Source organism: Dasypus novemcinctus, chromosome 12 (assembly GCF_030445035.2).
Source record: "Dasypus novemcinctus isolate mDasNov1 chromosome 12, mDasNov1.1.hap2, whole genome shotgun sequence".
NCBI lineage: Eukaryota > Metazoa > Chordata > Mammalia > Cingulata > Dasypodidae > Dasypus > Dasypus novemcinctus.
In genome coordinates, this window is record NC_080684.1 from 71,624,778 (window position 1) to 71,640,324 (window position 15,547).

Here is a 15,547-nt window from a genome sequence, read left to right on the forward strand (position 1 = left end):
GATCAAATCAGAGAACACAGGAAGCCAAGAAATTTGGAAAGAAGAATGACTATAGGTCTGGGTTGTGGAGTTCTGAGATTTTCTGGGAATCCAGCCCGAGGTTCTGGAGAAGGGCCAACCTGGTAATTATCGACTTAGGGTGACAGCATAAACCAAAGGAATGGAGGGCTATGCGGTGCACGTGGGGACATGCCTCTGCCCTGACCAACCAAAGACAGGCCTGGTGAGAATGCCCAGGGACTGTGAGCCCCCTGCTCAGGAAGGTCAGGTATGGCTGCTCATGGAGTGCAGAGGCCTGAACGCACTGCTGGTGTTTTGAAGGACTCTACCCTACATATAATACACGCTGCTCCTGAGAAGACTGCTGCGGTTCAAGGGGTGCATGCAGCCCTGTCCACACAGAGCTCTGGTACTTCTGGAGCCCAACAGCCAGGGCCACCATGTTATCAGAGGACTGAGAATGCCTCCTGCCAAGAACCCCAAGGCCAACGCTTTCCAGGTCGAGCCCAGTTGACTCCAGGGAAGCAGAGCCTACCCGTCACCCCCTTCCTAATGTGACACGCCCCCACCCCGTCAGACGGTGATGAAGACTAAGTAAGCAGGATGCTGCCTGCCCAAGGTGACATTTACAAAATGTTATTATACGCCATGTACTGGACTGAGCATTTTCAAAGTTCATTTATGGTCCATAACCACCCTATGAAGAAGGTATTACAATTATGGTATTTTGTAAATAGAAAGTGACACACATATAGGCAAAATACTTGCCCAAGGCCACACAGCTAGAAAATGGTAAAGTCAGGATTCAAATCCAGGCAGAATGATTCCAGACCATGGATAGGCTTATAATCATTAAGCTACATTGTCTATCTAAAAACCTATTCTTGACAGCAGTCACTAGTCTAAAAAAATAAACAGTAGAGGGAGAGAAGCAAGGAGAGGTAAAACAAAATATCTAAGCATGTTTCACTTTACTTTCATCATAAACAATAATAACTGCAATTATATTTACAATATAATACCTTAGGTATTCCTTATATAGTAAGCTTTGCTGATGACGAATTACTGCAAATTTTCTGTTATATTCTTCAAGAGAATGTTCTAAATTCTTTAACTTCTTTTCTTTATTTTCCAGTTCCTAAAAATTGATTTAGAAATAAGAATGAAAAAGCATTAAAAACACATTATATATTTGAAGGTATAAATTTACATTCTGATAAGATGAAAGAAAATTATATAAAAAAGAAAAGTCACCAAATTCATAAGTAGCACAGATCGCTTCTATGATATTTTGAACATTTATGTTAAGGCAATATGTGTAGAAGAATGTACTATATAATAGGTAATTTTTCATATATGATAGTTACAGCAAGCACAAAAATTATCAGAGACAATAGTAACCATAAGCACAAACTTATCACAAACAACAGTAAGATTAAGTACAAATTTCTAGGAATTTATAGGGAAAACAAAGAGGAAGAAAAAGAGTAAAGCAGAAAAAAAAAAAGAGAGCAAGGAAAGGAAGAAGGGAACAGAAAGGGTGGGATTTCAGAGGAATAGAGAGAAAGTGACCAAATAAGTCTCTATTATCATACATACGTAAAAAAAAGTACTAGAACAGTTAAGATAACTCTTTTACTACTTCAAAAATTTTATGTGGCAGTGATTTCCAATTTTATCTCATTAGCATTAGTCAATATGGAGCTCCAAATCCACATTTCTAATTTCACATCTCAAGTAGATATTTTACAGATACACCCATTTTAACATGACTCAAACCAAATTATCTTTCTCCAACACCAAACAGTCTCCTCTTCCTATATTTGTATTTTTAGTTAGGCCAGTATCAATTATTCAAAGTCCTATACTAGGAAACTTCTTTCTTTTCCCTAACCCTCTATATGTTATCACTTCTGTCAATTGTATTTTTCCATGATCGCTGATATCCATTTCTCTTTTCAACTCCACCATTATACCTTAGTACAAACCTTTTTTCAACTATTAAAAAATATTAGATATACATTTAGTATCCTTACATTAAAGGAAAAAAAGAGAAATCACAGTGATGAAATTTCAAAATTTAAAAATGATGATATATCATGAAATATATAGTAATATTCTAAGTGGTTAGGTTTGTTCCATTTACTGACTTACATAATATACAAATTCGATACTCAGAAAAAGATTAATAAATGTAATTTCTAAATACAAAAATTGGTATTTGATGACCTAATAGCATCATCTTCAATAGATCTGCTGGGAGAGGAAGACTGGTGTCTATAATCAAAAACATATTTTCATTAATTTTGAACATATTTTGAAGATTATATTTGTAGTATATATGATGAGAAGGGTATTCACACTTCAAATGAAATAATGAAAAGCATCCCTCATTAGGTTAATCATAATGGTCACGATACAGACAGCAAAAATGAGAAACAAACAATGGGCAAGGAGGATAGTAAAATATCCTTTCTAATTTGCTGATGAAATAACATAAAGGAGAAGGGAAGGAAGACATAAAAGATAATTTGGTTTAAGAACTTTTCCATGTGGTTAACACAAAAAAAGAACAATTCTAATGACACTAAAAAGTTGTCAATTTTATTTTCTTGAATTTCTTCTGCAAACAGCAATAATTAAAGGTACATACCATATTTACATATCACTACCTTATAGAAGTTGCTTGTTTTCTTACTCATGAATCATATATTTCACATGACTGACACACAAAGTGAGCAAGAGATATGAGCATGTTTCTCATGCAAATAAACGGAATAAATTGCTTGTTATAATATTCTAATGAACATCAAAATCCATTAAAAATCTCACTTAATATTCTGAGAACTCAAAGGAATACATGAAGATTAAATTTAAAAGTATATTATCAATGTTTCATTATTCACATGTAAATTTTCTGTACCTGTAAAAGATGTATTAAATATTCATTCTGAGAATTAATGATATTGGCACTAGATGGTGCTATCCCATCAGGTAAGTCTACTCCTTTAAACACAACATTTGATCCTTCTGATTGTCGTAAAAGACTGGTCTCTTTTTCAAGATGATCTATCTGAAAACAAATAAGTCAGGGAAGAAAATTGCATTTCTTGTACCCATAAAAAGACAAATTTAAAAGCACCACTCTATACTTCAGTTTTTTTTCCTACTGTATAGTTAGAAAAGCAGATATATAAATGTCCCGCCAACAATTAATTAAACCATACTTTAATTTCTACTTAGAAAAGCCTAATGAAATTGTTCTAAAATTTTTTTTTAGTGATGAATGCACAACATTGTGATTATACTAAAAACCACTGATTATATACTTTGGATAGACTGTATGGTATGTGAATTTATCTCAATAAAACTGATTTAAAATAAAAAATTAAATTAAAAAAAGAAAAGCCTAGACTTAGGACTTAGACTTTTTGTATTCTTTATTAAAAAATGGCACTTACTTTTCCATTTATTCTATAAGAAATATTTAAACAAAACTCAAGGCATTTTCTTATAAAATAGTCATGAAAAATTAATTTATTTAATAAAATGTCTTTTATTTAATAAAATGTCTCACCTTTAAACTTGCTTTTGCCAACAGCTGTGAATAATTTATAGCTTCCTTCCGAGATTCCCTGAGCTCCTGTCTTAATTCTTCATTCCTTCCAGTAAGTTGATTCACTTGAGCTTTCAAATGCAGATTAGCATCAAAGACTCCTTCAGCATTCTTTGATTCTATAGCCTAATGTTTAGATGATATTGAAGAAATATGATGAAATACAAAACCATAGTTAAAAAGAAATATCTACCTTTAAACAAAGTTGACATTTAAGCAATTTAGTATTCCCACTGCCATGCATGATGACAAAATATGTTAATTCTATTTATTTATGAATTTAAATCTGTAAAACTTTAGTTTAATTTACACCAGCATTACCAAGCATAGTAACTACTTTATTATTAACATTAACTAGCAAATAGCTAATCTTAGTAGACTGGTAAGACTAGAAAAACAACTGGAGAGGAAAAAATATTATTTGGGTCCAAATCTTAACCAGTCCCTTACCAGTTGGGCAAGTGATTCACACTCTCTATACCTTAGTTAACTTATCTCTAAAGAAGAGAAACAATGTTAGGTCTTTCTACTTCACAGGGTTTTTGTAAAGTTCAAATGAGATAATTTATATGTAAATGCTTTGAAACTATATAGAATTAAATGAATTTATAGCATGAACAAAATAATTGAATTGCTTACTAAATCAGTTAAGTGAATTTTTCAGTGCCTCCTCTCTCAGACAGTTGAAGCCTACATGATAAAAAAGGCAAAGTCCAATAACACAATTTTATCCAAGAGGCTGGATAAGCAAAAAGAGGTCAAATATTAAAATACTATCAAAGAGGTTCACTACCTCAAGTTTTCCAACAATGCAAACATTAATATACATACACCCATGTACACATCTACATAATACATACATATAAAAATTGGGACTTTAGAAGTGTATAGAACAAATCTGTTAAATTCAAAGAAAACCTTCAGAAATGGTGAAGATAAAGAAGGTAAAGTGATTACCAAAGGTAATCTCCCATTTAGGTGGGTAATTTGGGGTTTAACTATAGGAAATAGATTCATAAAAATAAGCCTTTTGCCCTCAGATCAGCAAACCATGCACAACAGTAAGTTTCAGTAATTCAAAGGCATTCCCAGGAAGTTTGAAGTGGGCAGAAAGTGCTACTATGATGGACAACAAGATAGTCTAGTTAGTCTGCTAGTTAGTCTAGTTACTCTGCTTTACTGAGTAATCACATCATGCTGTCTACATAGCCATTTGGTAAAATGAGAGCTAGCCATTGAATTAGATGGAGATTGAAGGGCACTGAAAAATAGCTTGTAGCAAAATAAAGTGAACTGAGTGCATAATCTGGAATTATCTGATCTAAAGTGTCATGGATTCTGAAGATTTCTCAGAAGATGGATTGCTGGGTCAGGCATGGGTTTCAGCCAGAGCACATCAAGCAGAAAAAAGTAACAGCCCAGGATAGAAGATAAACTCTACAACTATGGAACTGGTTCTCCAGGGAAGAACAGAGGCCATCAACAGAAATAGAAGTTTAGGTTTCCAGGATTAGTCAATCTGTTTTTTATTTAGTCACTAAGTTTAGCTTCCCTTGGAGAATGAAGTTTGTTCTGGGACATATGAGGCGTGGGCAGTAGCATAGACAAAATGTTCATATAAGAAGGCAGGGGGAAGTGGATGGGGCTCAAGTGATAGAGCTTCCACCTACCATTATCGAAAGACCTGGGTTTGATCCCTGGGGCCTCCTGGTGAAAAAGAAGAAGAGAAAGCGTTCCCGCACAGCAAGCCAGTGCCTGTGCTAGTGTCTGCATGGTGAGCCAGTGCCTGTACATATGCCTGCGCAAGTGCCCATGTGGTGAGCCAGTGCCCGCACAAGTGAGTCATGCAGCAAGATGATGATGCATCAAAAGAGAGACAAGAGGGAAGTGGACTTGGCCCAATGGATAGGGCATCCGCCTACCAAATGAGAGGTACGCAGTTCAAACCCCAGGCCTCCTTGACCCATGTGGGGCTGGCCCATGAGCAGTGCTGATGTGCTCAAGGAGTGCCATGCTACGCAGGAGTGTCCTCCACATAGGGGAGCCCCACGCGGAAGGAGTGCGCCCCATAAGGAGAGCCACCCAGCGCGAAAGAAAGTGCAGCCTGCCCAAGAATGGCACTGCACACACAGAGAGCTGACACAACAAGATGACGCAACAAAAAGATAAGGATAGAAGCGGTCACAGACGAACACATAGCGAATGGACACAGAGAGCAGACAACTGGGGGCAAGGGGAAGTGGAGATAAATAAATAAATAAATAAATAAATCTTTAAAAAAAAAAGAGAGACAAGGGAAAAGTCAAAGTGAAGCACAGCAGAAACCAGAAACTGAGGTGGTGCAATTGACAGGGAACCTCTCTCCCCATCAGAGATCTCCAGGATCGAATCCCAGTGAATTCTAGAGGAGAAAAAATGAGGAGAGAAGACAACACAGACAGCAAAAACAGCAGGGCAGGAGGAGGGGAAGGGGTAAAACAAATAAGTAAATCTTTAAAAAAAAAAAAGAAGGCAGGAAGAATCATTTTAGACATTCAAAATATCAGAGGCAAAACAAAGTCACCAACAGAGGAATAAAGCCCAAACGGCAGACATTTGAGGGGAATCAGATGGTTCTGATAAATTTAGTCAAATGATTTCTTGCCTCAGGAAGTTTTTAACATATCAGTATCTGACTCCCTTTTTACTAACAATTTTAATATTATGAAAGAACTCAAATATTAGTTATTTAATCATCATTTAAAAAAGAAATTCAATGAGCATTAAAAATTTTTTCTATTTACATCAAGCACAAATTCGGAAAACATGTAAGAAAAACATAACAAATATATGTTTGGATTATTTAAATCACGTATACTTAAATATTATGAATCTAAAAATATGTTTTTTTCAAGTTTATATAATAGTCATTAATACTATAAAACTCTTAAGTTCCTAAGGTAAAGAAAAAAAACAACACAAGTAGACTATCACTGAAAAGTTGAAATCTTTCTTGTGCAATGGATAGGTCTTTAAATATTCAGAATAAAGCCATCCCATCCACTTCTGAGTTGGTGGCATAAGCTCCCAACAGCCCTGCCCTTCCACATATAAAAATCAAAATGTAAAAAAACTACAACTACTTAAAGGTTCTAGAGAGCATATAATAGCAGGTAGATGACTAAGGGGACTCAAAACTTAGAAGACAGACCTGGCAAGGTATAGTAGATTGAATTAAGTTCCCACAAAGACATGTTTAAGTCCTAACCCCAGGTCTTACAGATGTGAACTCATTTAGAAATGGGATCTTCAAATATTGTATTAAGATGAGGCCAAACTGAAACAGGGTGGCCCTTAATTCAGTATGACAGGAGTCTTTAAAGGTAAAGGAAATTTGGACACAGAAGTAGAAACCATAGGAGAAGACAGAAACAGAACACCACATGACAGAAGCAGAGACTGATTGCCAGCAAACCACCACCAGAATATTAAACCCTTCAGAAAAGGCACGTCTACCCGATACCATAATTTTGGACATCTAATCTCAAAAACTGTGGAACAATAAATTCCTGCTCTTAAGCTAATGATTCTGTGTTATTTGTAACAGCAGCTCTGGCAAGCTAAGGGACAAGGGAGGAGTTTGCCACTTCCAGGGTTTTAGCCTAAGGCCACAGTCATAGTGACCTACCATGTTATGGCCTAGAAGATAGAGCCCCAAATCTCAGAAAAGTGAAGGAGAAATTCCAGAAAGAGGACAACCAGAAAAAAGAAGCTCCAAATTCTGTGTAAAAACTCTGTCAGGTCTCAGATTGAGGCTTTAACCAAAAGAATGGAAATACAGAGAAAAGTGTCAGTGAAATTGATGGCAGATCCACAGCAATTCTCCAGTCAGGAGAAAGAAAAGATAAAGCATTAGAGAAAAATGAACAAAGCCTCAGGGACATATGGGACAATATCAAAGGGTCTCATTCATGTGTCATTTGAGTCCCAGAAAGAAATAACAGAAAGAATATGGCAGAAAAAAAGTCATTTAAGAAATTATGCCTGAAAACTTCCCAATTTTGTGAATAAATGTACAGATTCAGGAAGCTCTGCAAATCCAAACAAGATACACATGTGTGTGCATGGGTGCAGACACATACACTCATACCCATACACATATTATAATGAAACTGGTAAAAACCAAATATAAAGAGAAAATATTGAAAGGAGCCTAAGAAAAATAAGAGGGCAACAATGATTCAAATGGTTGTGAGCTTCTCGACAGAAAAGAGAGACCAGAAGACAGTGAAATAACATCTTTAAAGTGCTGAAATAACAAAATAAAATCATTTATTTGTAAAAATAACTTACATTAACAAGTCTTTCAAGACTAGGAATGATTAAAGATGTTTCTCCTCCTTTAACATCAGGATCTTTCTGCATTTCTTTAATAGCCTGCAATATTTCTTTCATACCTTCTTCAAGTTGTTTATTTTCTTCAAATAATTCTTTTACTGTAATTACACAATTTTCATATTGAATGAATAGATCTTTGTAAAAACTTATATTATCCTATGCAGAGGAAAAGTGGTTCACATCTAGGAAAAAATATCCATTTGGAAAAGGCAAATGTGAAAAAAAACAATCAACAGTAAATGAAATGTGTGAATATTGAGTTAAGTGGTATACCCTATTTAATTCATATGCATGACATATAAATACCTCATCTCTGAAAGGTAAAAAAAATAAGTACACTTTTGCCTTAACTTAAACTATGCTTGTTATTAAAATTGTTTCCTAATTTCTCTTTACTAAGAGAAAACAGAAAAAAAAAGAGACTTAGACTTATTTATCTTCACAAAATTTCAGATTAAAAACATGCACTTGCAGTTAAAATTGCAAGGAAAACAAACTGAATGAGACAGGCTAGAATATAAACCTATATAAGTAATTAGGATAAAACAGACTAGAAAACAGAGAATGTAGTAAAGTCCTTTCAGGCCCAGGATTCAATATATAGGAAAATATTTAAAATACATAGAAATATAGGAGTTAATAGTAACTTACATTTATTCTGAAATTTGGCTACTATTGTTCTACTTCTTTCTAAATCTTGTTCCTTTTCCTTTAGTTCCCTTGAAAGAAATTCATTCTAAACAAAAAAATAAAGTTAATTTTCTTTTTACAAAATACTTTAATTGTTTTTCAAGTTTTAAAAAGTTTGATAACAAAAAACAAATTATAGAGATATAGCAGCAGTCATAAAAATAAAGTAAAATCTAAAGTGTAAAAAAAGATAGTGATCCTTCTCATATTCTCCCTCTCAATCCATGACAAAAGACAAATGGATATATAATTTTTTTTGCTCTTAATATCACTATCTTCTCTTTTAATGGTCTGCTTTTATACTACCTGTTCTGCCTGGCTTATATGTTGTCTAAGTCCTATTTCTGCATTTCTATTCTGTGCTTTGATCAATAAATCCTGTGTTATGACTTCATTCTAAAGAAACATTTAATATATTAGGTAAGCCAATGTGTTCATATCAAATGTGTTGCATTTTCTAGTTTTTACAAAAACAGAATGTATATAAATTAGTACTAACGTGACAAAAAATTCTTATAATTATTACATGTAGAACTTTGTTAGAGAAATCATAAAAAACAATAAAAAAAGCAATCCCAGGAATGTAATGTGGAGGAAAGCTCACCTGAGACCTAAGAAATACTAGTTCTCTCCGAAGTTGTTCTGTAAGATTTTCAAGTGGATCTCTCTGAGTTAATTTTGATTGTGCAATGACAGGCACAGAAACTGGAAGATTAACTTCAAGCTTACTTTTCAAACTCTCTGTTTGTAAAGGTACTTCTTCTTTTCCTATATCTTCTTTGAAATTGCTATCAGTGTATTTTGTTTGAGTATGAATCTGTTCATCTTCTGATGATGCTAGTTGTGATATATCCATGCCTGCTATGTTATCAGGAATTTGTTGACAAAATATTACAGATTTTTGCCTAAGTGAAAGCTTCTGCATTAAGTCTGAAGCTGTTGTTAAAGCCGGAAAAGATGAATCACCTTTTTGTATGAAACTAGTCTTCTCTAGTGCCTGATGGCTACTTGACACTTTCTTCACACAATTATCAGAAAGAGAGCTTAAATCATCATTTATTTCTTCATGGTTCTCCTTACTAAAGGTACTGACTAATGATTCTAGATTTCTTAAAGATTGTAGGCATGGTGCTTTAAAAATCTCCCTTATTATAATAGTTTCTGGAGTTGAACTAACATCTTTTACTTGCATGGATGAAGAATGTCTAGTTAAAGACACAAAAGGATCCACTCCACCTTCTACACTACGATGAATTTCAGGTAACATTCTTGATAATGATCCTATGGTCATACACTCTTCTGGCTCATTCTGATCAGACTGTGGAATACTGAATGATGATCTCCTAAGCGGCAGCTCTATTTTATCTGAACTTCTAATCTGTATTTAGAGTAAATAATATCTCATTAATTATTGGGTCAACAGGTTATTTAAATCAGAAAAAATGCTCTCTAATTATTTAAATGATTCCAAAATGTGGTAACAGGTGAAATTTCAAATCACGATAATAATATTTTTCTTTATTCTCTTCACCATAACAATATTTTACTTTTTACCTGTGATTGTGCTTCACTAATATATTTGGAGTTGACAAAATCAAAATTTCTTTCTCCTTTTCTATTCTCTTGAGAAAAGCTTCCAATTAGGTTCAGGTCCTCAACTTTTAATCCTACATATGAAAGAATTAACAAATTAAAAAATAATAACTCTTTCACTATTCCAACACTTTAATTCTTAAAAACTAGACTCAAGTTTAACCCAACAGAAGATGAATCGTTTTTTTCCAAAATCTTTGATTTACGTGATACCCAATTATTACCACCTTCTGATTCTAACTCACCTTTAATAAGCTAGAAATTAATTTGAATTTTATCTTCTCTAGCATTCTTTGTCTATTCTATGTTAAAAGCACCAATTAATAAGATAAAAGAAATACAAAGAAAATAAACAAGAATATGAATAACGAGTAGGCTGGTTAATATACTAACAAATCATGAAGATTTGCCCTTCTATAACTTTTTCAATGTACTATTTAGAGACCATAATGCTACAAATATTTCTGCTATAACTCATATATGTGCTTGTGGATTTGGGCCAAGTTAAATAAAAAAACATTCCTTCTCTATGGTCCATTTACAAAAAAGCACTGTTAAGGGAAATTATAAAAGTTATAAAAACTCTAATATTTGCATAAAATAAACCAAAAAAAGATACAATACTTTTTATTCAATGATCCTTTATTTTCATTTAGTAAAGAATAATTTAAAAGAAGGTTCTCAGTGAATAGCCCTAAGGCAAAGGAAAATATTAACAGTAACATATTTAATAAAAAATTAAGTTCTGTCATTATTAATTATGACACATTGAAGCTATCCGGAAATATTAGAGACAGTACTGTAAATTTCTTAAAAGTCCACAATTCTGAGGTTTGTTTTCTGTTTGTCTATTTTTTCATCTGTTATAGATAAGGACTGTTGACATTCACTTATATACTCTTCATCAGGTCATTATTTTCTTTATCCAACTCTTAATAGAACCAAAATAACATAGCAAAAATATCTCTAAGATAGAGAAAATTTCAAATACAGTCAACTCATTTTTCAGTGATCCTTTGAATGGTTTAGAATAACTGAGTATACCTAAAGTTGCAATTCTCTTTCCTCTTTCTTGAGCCATTTGGCGAATTTTTTTTTTCAGATCAAGTCGTTCTTCCTCTAGACTTTCAATCTGCAAAGCATGAACTATTAGTATGATTCTTTGGTTCAATCAGAAAAATAAGAATTTGATCATAGCACTTGCCTCTTTCAAAAGGATCTGATTTTCAGCTCTGTACTGCTGCTGTTTTAAGCTTTTGCTATTTCTAAATTCAGTTAAGTCAATCATTGTCATTGGTTCAAGGCCTAAAATAAAAAATAAAATGATTAAAAACTTTACCAACATTCAAATAAACTAAAAAAAATTTTATATACCATTAAGCTATTGGTTATAAGTCATATAGCCAGCACATCTGAAGAATGTAATAATTTTTGGGTAGGAATTTTCCAGATATTTGAACTGTAGCACAAGTTAAATTTTTACTATAATTATTAATGGAAATTCTGACAAAAAACATATCAGGATCTGTCTTCCTCTCCATGTCAGGCTGCTGTAGCAGTACTATAATGTATTCAATAATAGAAGTTTTGAAGTAAAACAGACTGGGATTCAAATTCTACCTTAAACTATTAACTAAGTAACAGGGCACACCATATTCATTTTTATATGGCTTATAATCAGGGATACAAAAACATTAACTCAAGATAATTAGCATGGTACCTAGCACATAGTAGTAACTTATTAATATAAATACTGAATTATTATTAGTCTGATGTTCTCTCTATACCTATCTCCTAATTTTGTATTACTAAGCAGTGATGCTCTGAAAACTAAATATTAAGATTGTCTACAGTGATTATAAATAAAATTGGGAGATTTTTAAACACAGAAAGTCTGGCATTGTCATATATATCTAGTTGGTTTGGAAGTCATCTTTAGGAACTACCACATTCTGGCTGTCATCTGGTTGGCTAAGTTCATCAGAAGTTAATCTTGAAGCTGTAGCACAACTCTGTGCCCTACGTAGATAGATTTTTTTTTTAATATATAATCTGTGTAAAATATTTATTTTTCCTTCCTCTTTAAAACAACTTTTTTACATTTAACTCTAAGAAAGCATTAACTGACATTTATCCAATGTAATGAAATAATATATAGATCTTTATTTTTATTTTATAGAAATAATCTAGATTGATCTATCAAAATTTAACAGTGAAACTAATATAAATTAATGAACTATTTATTGAAATCAATAAACTTGCAAGTTATATTTACTAATTACTTCTTAGAGTCAATTGTAACCTTAAAATACTAAATCAAAATAAAACTTAATCAGGGAGCAGAGGTGGCTCAAGTGATTAGGTACCTCCCTCGCACATGAGAGGTCCCGGGTTTGGTTCCCAGTGCCTCCTAAAAAAAAAAAGAAAACAAGCACACAGCAAATACAAATGCAAACAATTAGGGTGTGGGGAGAAATGAATAAAATAAAATCTTAAAAAAAGAAAAACAACCTTAATCAGTTTAAATTGTAAAAGCCAAGTATCTAAAAATCTAAAAAGGTCTAAACAGTACTTCTAAATGTCTTCATAAATTCATCTAAAACAAGAGCACTGTGCAAAGTAACATGTGTCATACAGACACTACTTTAATTTAAAAAGGATTAATTTCTATTCTAATATACAGTATTAAAATAATAGACTTTCATTTCTATACAATTATTGCTTTTTCTAACATAACAGATTTCTGAGTTTGGAGATTCTCAGAGATTCCACTGAGATATCCAGTGGATGAGAGAATTGGATAAAGCAGGACTCAAAGCTTGCTTTACCCACTGTCCCACCATAACCATATCCCTAATCCCACACTTCAGTAAGAACAGACCCACCTTTATTCTTTTAAACAGAATTTACATGAAAAAAAAAAGCATTTTGCTATTTAAAAATAATAATGAACAAACAAAAAAGATTTTAATGCTAAGGTAGTGCAAACTACACATATATACATAGATTTGTTTTTTTTTTCACAGAAGGTTGGGCAAAAAGGATCAGAAGGGGAGCAGAAGTGGCTCAAGCAGTTGAGCTCCCGCCTCCCACGTGGCAGGATAGGGGTTTGTTCCCAATGTCTCCTGAAAAAAAACAAAACAAATAAGAAGCAAAACAAATGAAAAAACCAACTCAGGGAAGCTGATGTGGCTCAGTGATAGAAGGCCAGCTTTCCACATATGAGATTCAGGGTTCAATCCCCAACCAAAAAACCTCAAAAAAAAAAAAAAAGTCAGAAGATGTGCTTTATTTGCCTTACACAGAACTGTAAAGTTTTTGAATTAGGTGTAAAAATAAATTAAAATCTGGAGATTTCAGGCAAAAACATTGTATTTCCACCTTCTCTTGAAATACAGAATTTCTGGCAAAACCAAGCCAATATTCTCGAATGCCAAAATTTGGCTGGAGTTAAATAATTGCCTTTAGGCCCAGCAGGTATTCTCCAATTAGTGTCATTTATTTTTGTCACCTGGCCCCTTGGCAATTGCAAACTACGTCTTCTAAAAGATAACTTACCCACACGCTCTCTAAGTGCCTCATTTTCATCAAGGAAATCATTGATCTTCAACTCAAGTTTATTGATTTCCTTTGTCAAGACTTCAATCTCTCGATCTCGTATTTTAATTTGGTTTTTACAATTCTTTATTTCAATAACAGCATCTTCTAAACCATATACTCCCTGAAAAATATCCAATCCAATTTAAATAAAAGATGATTTATATGAACAAATTTATCAATTTAATGAATTTTCTTTTTAAGTCTATGAGAATATGCATATATTCTTGACATTTTTAATACTAAATTGTGATTTTTACTGGCCTTTTATAAAACAATCCAGTAATAATAATGATGTAAAAGTGAAACTTACAAGCACAGGATCCTAATGGCAAAGTAAATCAGAAACATTACATATAAAACACTTAAAATAAAAAAAGAATAGAAAGAGCAAATTAGCAATACCAGTAGAATAGGTAGGTCATTAGTTGCCTGACTTAGTTGTAATCAGATTAAAAAATATAAAAAGAATATAAAGTAAGACTGCTGACTTAGTAAGCGGCAAAACTTTACCTATCACAACTTTGATCAAACTAAATCGTGGTACAATGGCACAGACTACAAAGCATCTAATCCTGTTGCTTCACCAAAACTGATTGTATGGGGAAAAGTGCTTTGATAAAAATGGTTTCAAAACAATTCTTCTGCCAAAAAGTAATTACTGCTTGGGAAGCAGCTGTGGCTCAATCAGTTGAGCTTCTGTCTACCATATGGGAGTCCCTGGGTTCATGTCCCAGAGCCTCCTTGTGAAGGCAGGCTCACACGCACGCTGCGGAGAGCCCCCAGGTGCTGTGGAGTGCAACCCGCCCACAAGCGCCATGGAGAGCCGACTCAGCAAGGTGACGCAACAAAAAGGGAGACTAGCAAAAATGCAGAACACACAGCAAATGGACACAGACAGACAGCAAGCAAGCCACAAGATGGGGGTGGGAGTGGGTGGGGGGAGGGGATAAATAAATAAAAAATAAATACAGACACAGAAGAACACACAGAGAATGGACACAGAAAGCAGACAGCAAGCAAAAAAAGCCACAAGGGGGAGGGGGATAAAAAAAAAGTTTACCTTTAAAAAGTAATTACTGCCTAAGAGTTTGAATACTTTGGTATAATTAATTAGGGTAACTTTTTTCAAGACACTTCTGGAATGTTTTTAAATGGTGAGCAGTAAATGGCAGAGAAAAGTCTAATTGTGAGTGACAAGAATGATTTTAAACCCCTTGACTGACAAGATAAAAATACATACCGATTCATAATCTTTTAATCTTTTCAGAGCCTCAACAAGTTCTTTATCCTTTTCCCTAGCATCAGCCTCAGCCAGTTCAGCTGTTCTCTCAGCCTCTTTAGTTTTCTCTTCTAAAATTTGTAGCTTTGACTGAATTTTCATATAATGAGTCTGTTGAGAAAGAGTTGAAGCTCCTTTGGGATAAAAATCAAAATCATGATAAATTATATTGACTACTCATTCTTTTAAAACAGTGGTTTTTACATCAGAGGAAGGCAGAGTGATATGCCTCAACAAAAGCCTCTTTAATATTATTTTTAAAAACAAATCAATTTTATTGATACAATTAATAAACACAGAATTCATATAAAGTGTATAGTCAATGGGATTTGATATAATCACATAGCTGTGCACTCATCACTTCAATCATCATCAGAGCACTTTCATTATTT

General features: G+C 33.5%; 1 protein-coding gene across 4 annotated transcripts in view; it reads right to left on the minus strand.

Moving 5' to 3' along the window:
• The window catches only part of CEP290 (centrosomal protein 290), a 95,495-nt gene that overhangs the window by 61,612 nt on the left and 18,336 nt on the right, over positions 1 to 15,547 (minus strand). For all 4 annotated transcript variants that reach the window (XM_058308517.2, XM_058308518.1, XM_071218998.1 and 1 more), the window contains exons 13-22: positions 15,117 to 15,289; positions 13,835 to 13,997; positions 11,481 to 11,581; positions 11,321 to 11,408; positions 10,238 to 10,350; positions 8,645 to 8,729; positions 7,949 to 8,091; positions 3,578 to 3,742; positions 2,924 to 3,073; positions 1,023 to 1,138 (exon numbers count right to left, since the gene is read on the minus strand). In XM_058308517.2, coding sequence (XP_058164500.1) covers positions 1,023 to 1,138; positions 2,924 to 3,073; positions 3,578 to 3,742; positions 7,949 to 8,091; positions 8,645 to 8,729; positions 10,238 to 10,350; positions 11,321 to 11,408; positions 11,481 to 11,581; positions 13,835 to 13,997; positions 15,117 to 15,289 — 1,297 coding nt within the window. The remainder of the gene's footprint in view (positions 1 to 1,022; positions 1,139 to 2,923; positions 3,074 to 3,577; positions 3,743 to 7,948; positions 8,092 to 8,644; positions 8,730 to 10,237; positions 10,351 to 11,320; positions 11,409 to 11,480; positions 11,582 to 13,834; positions 13,998 to 15,116; positions 15,290 to 15,547) is intronic.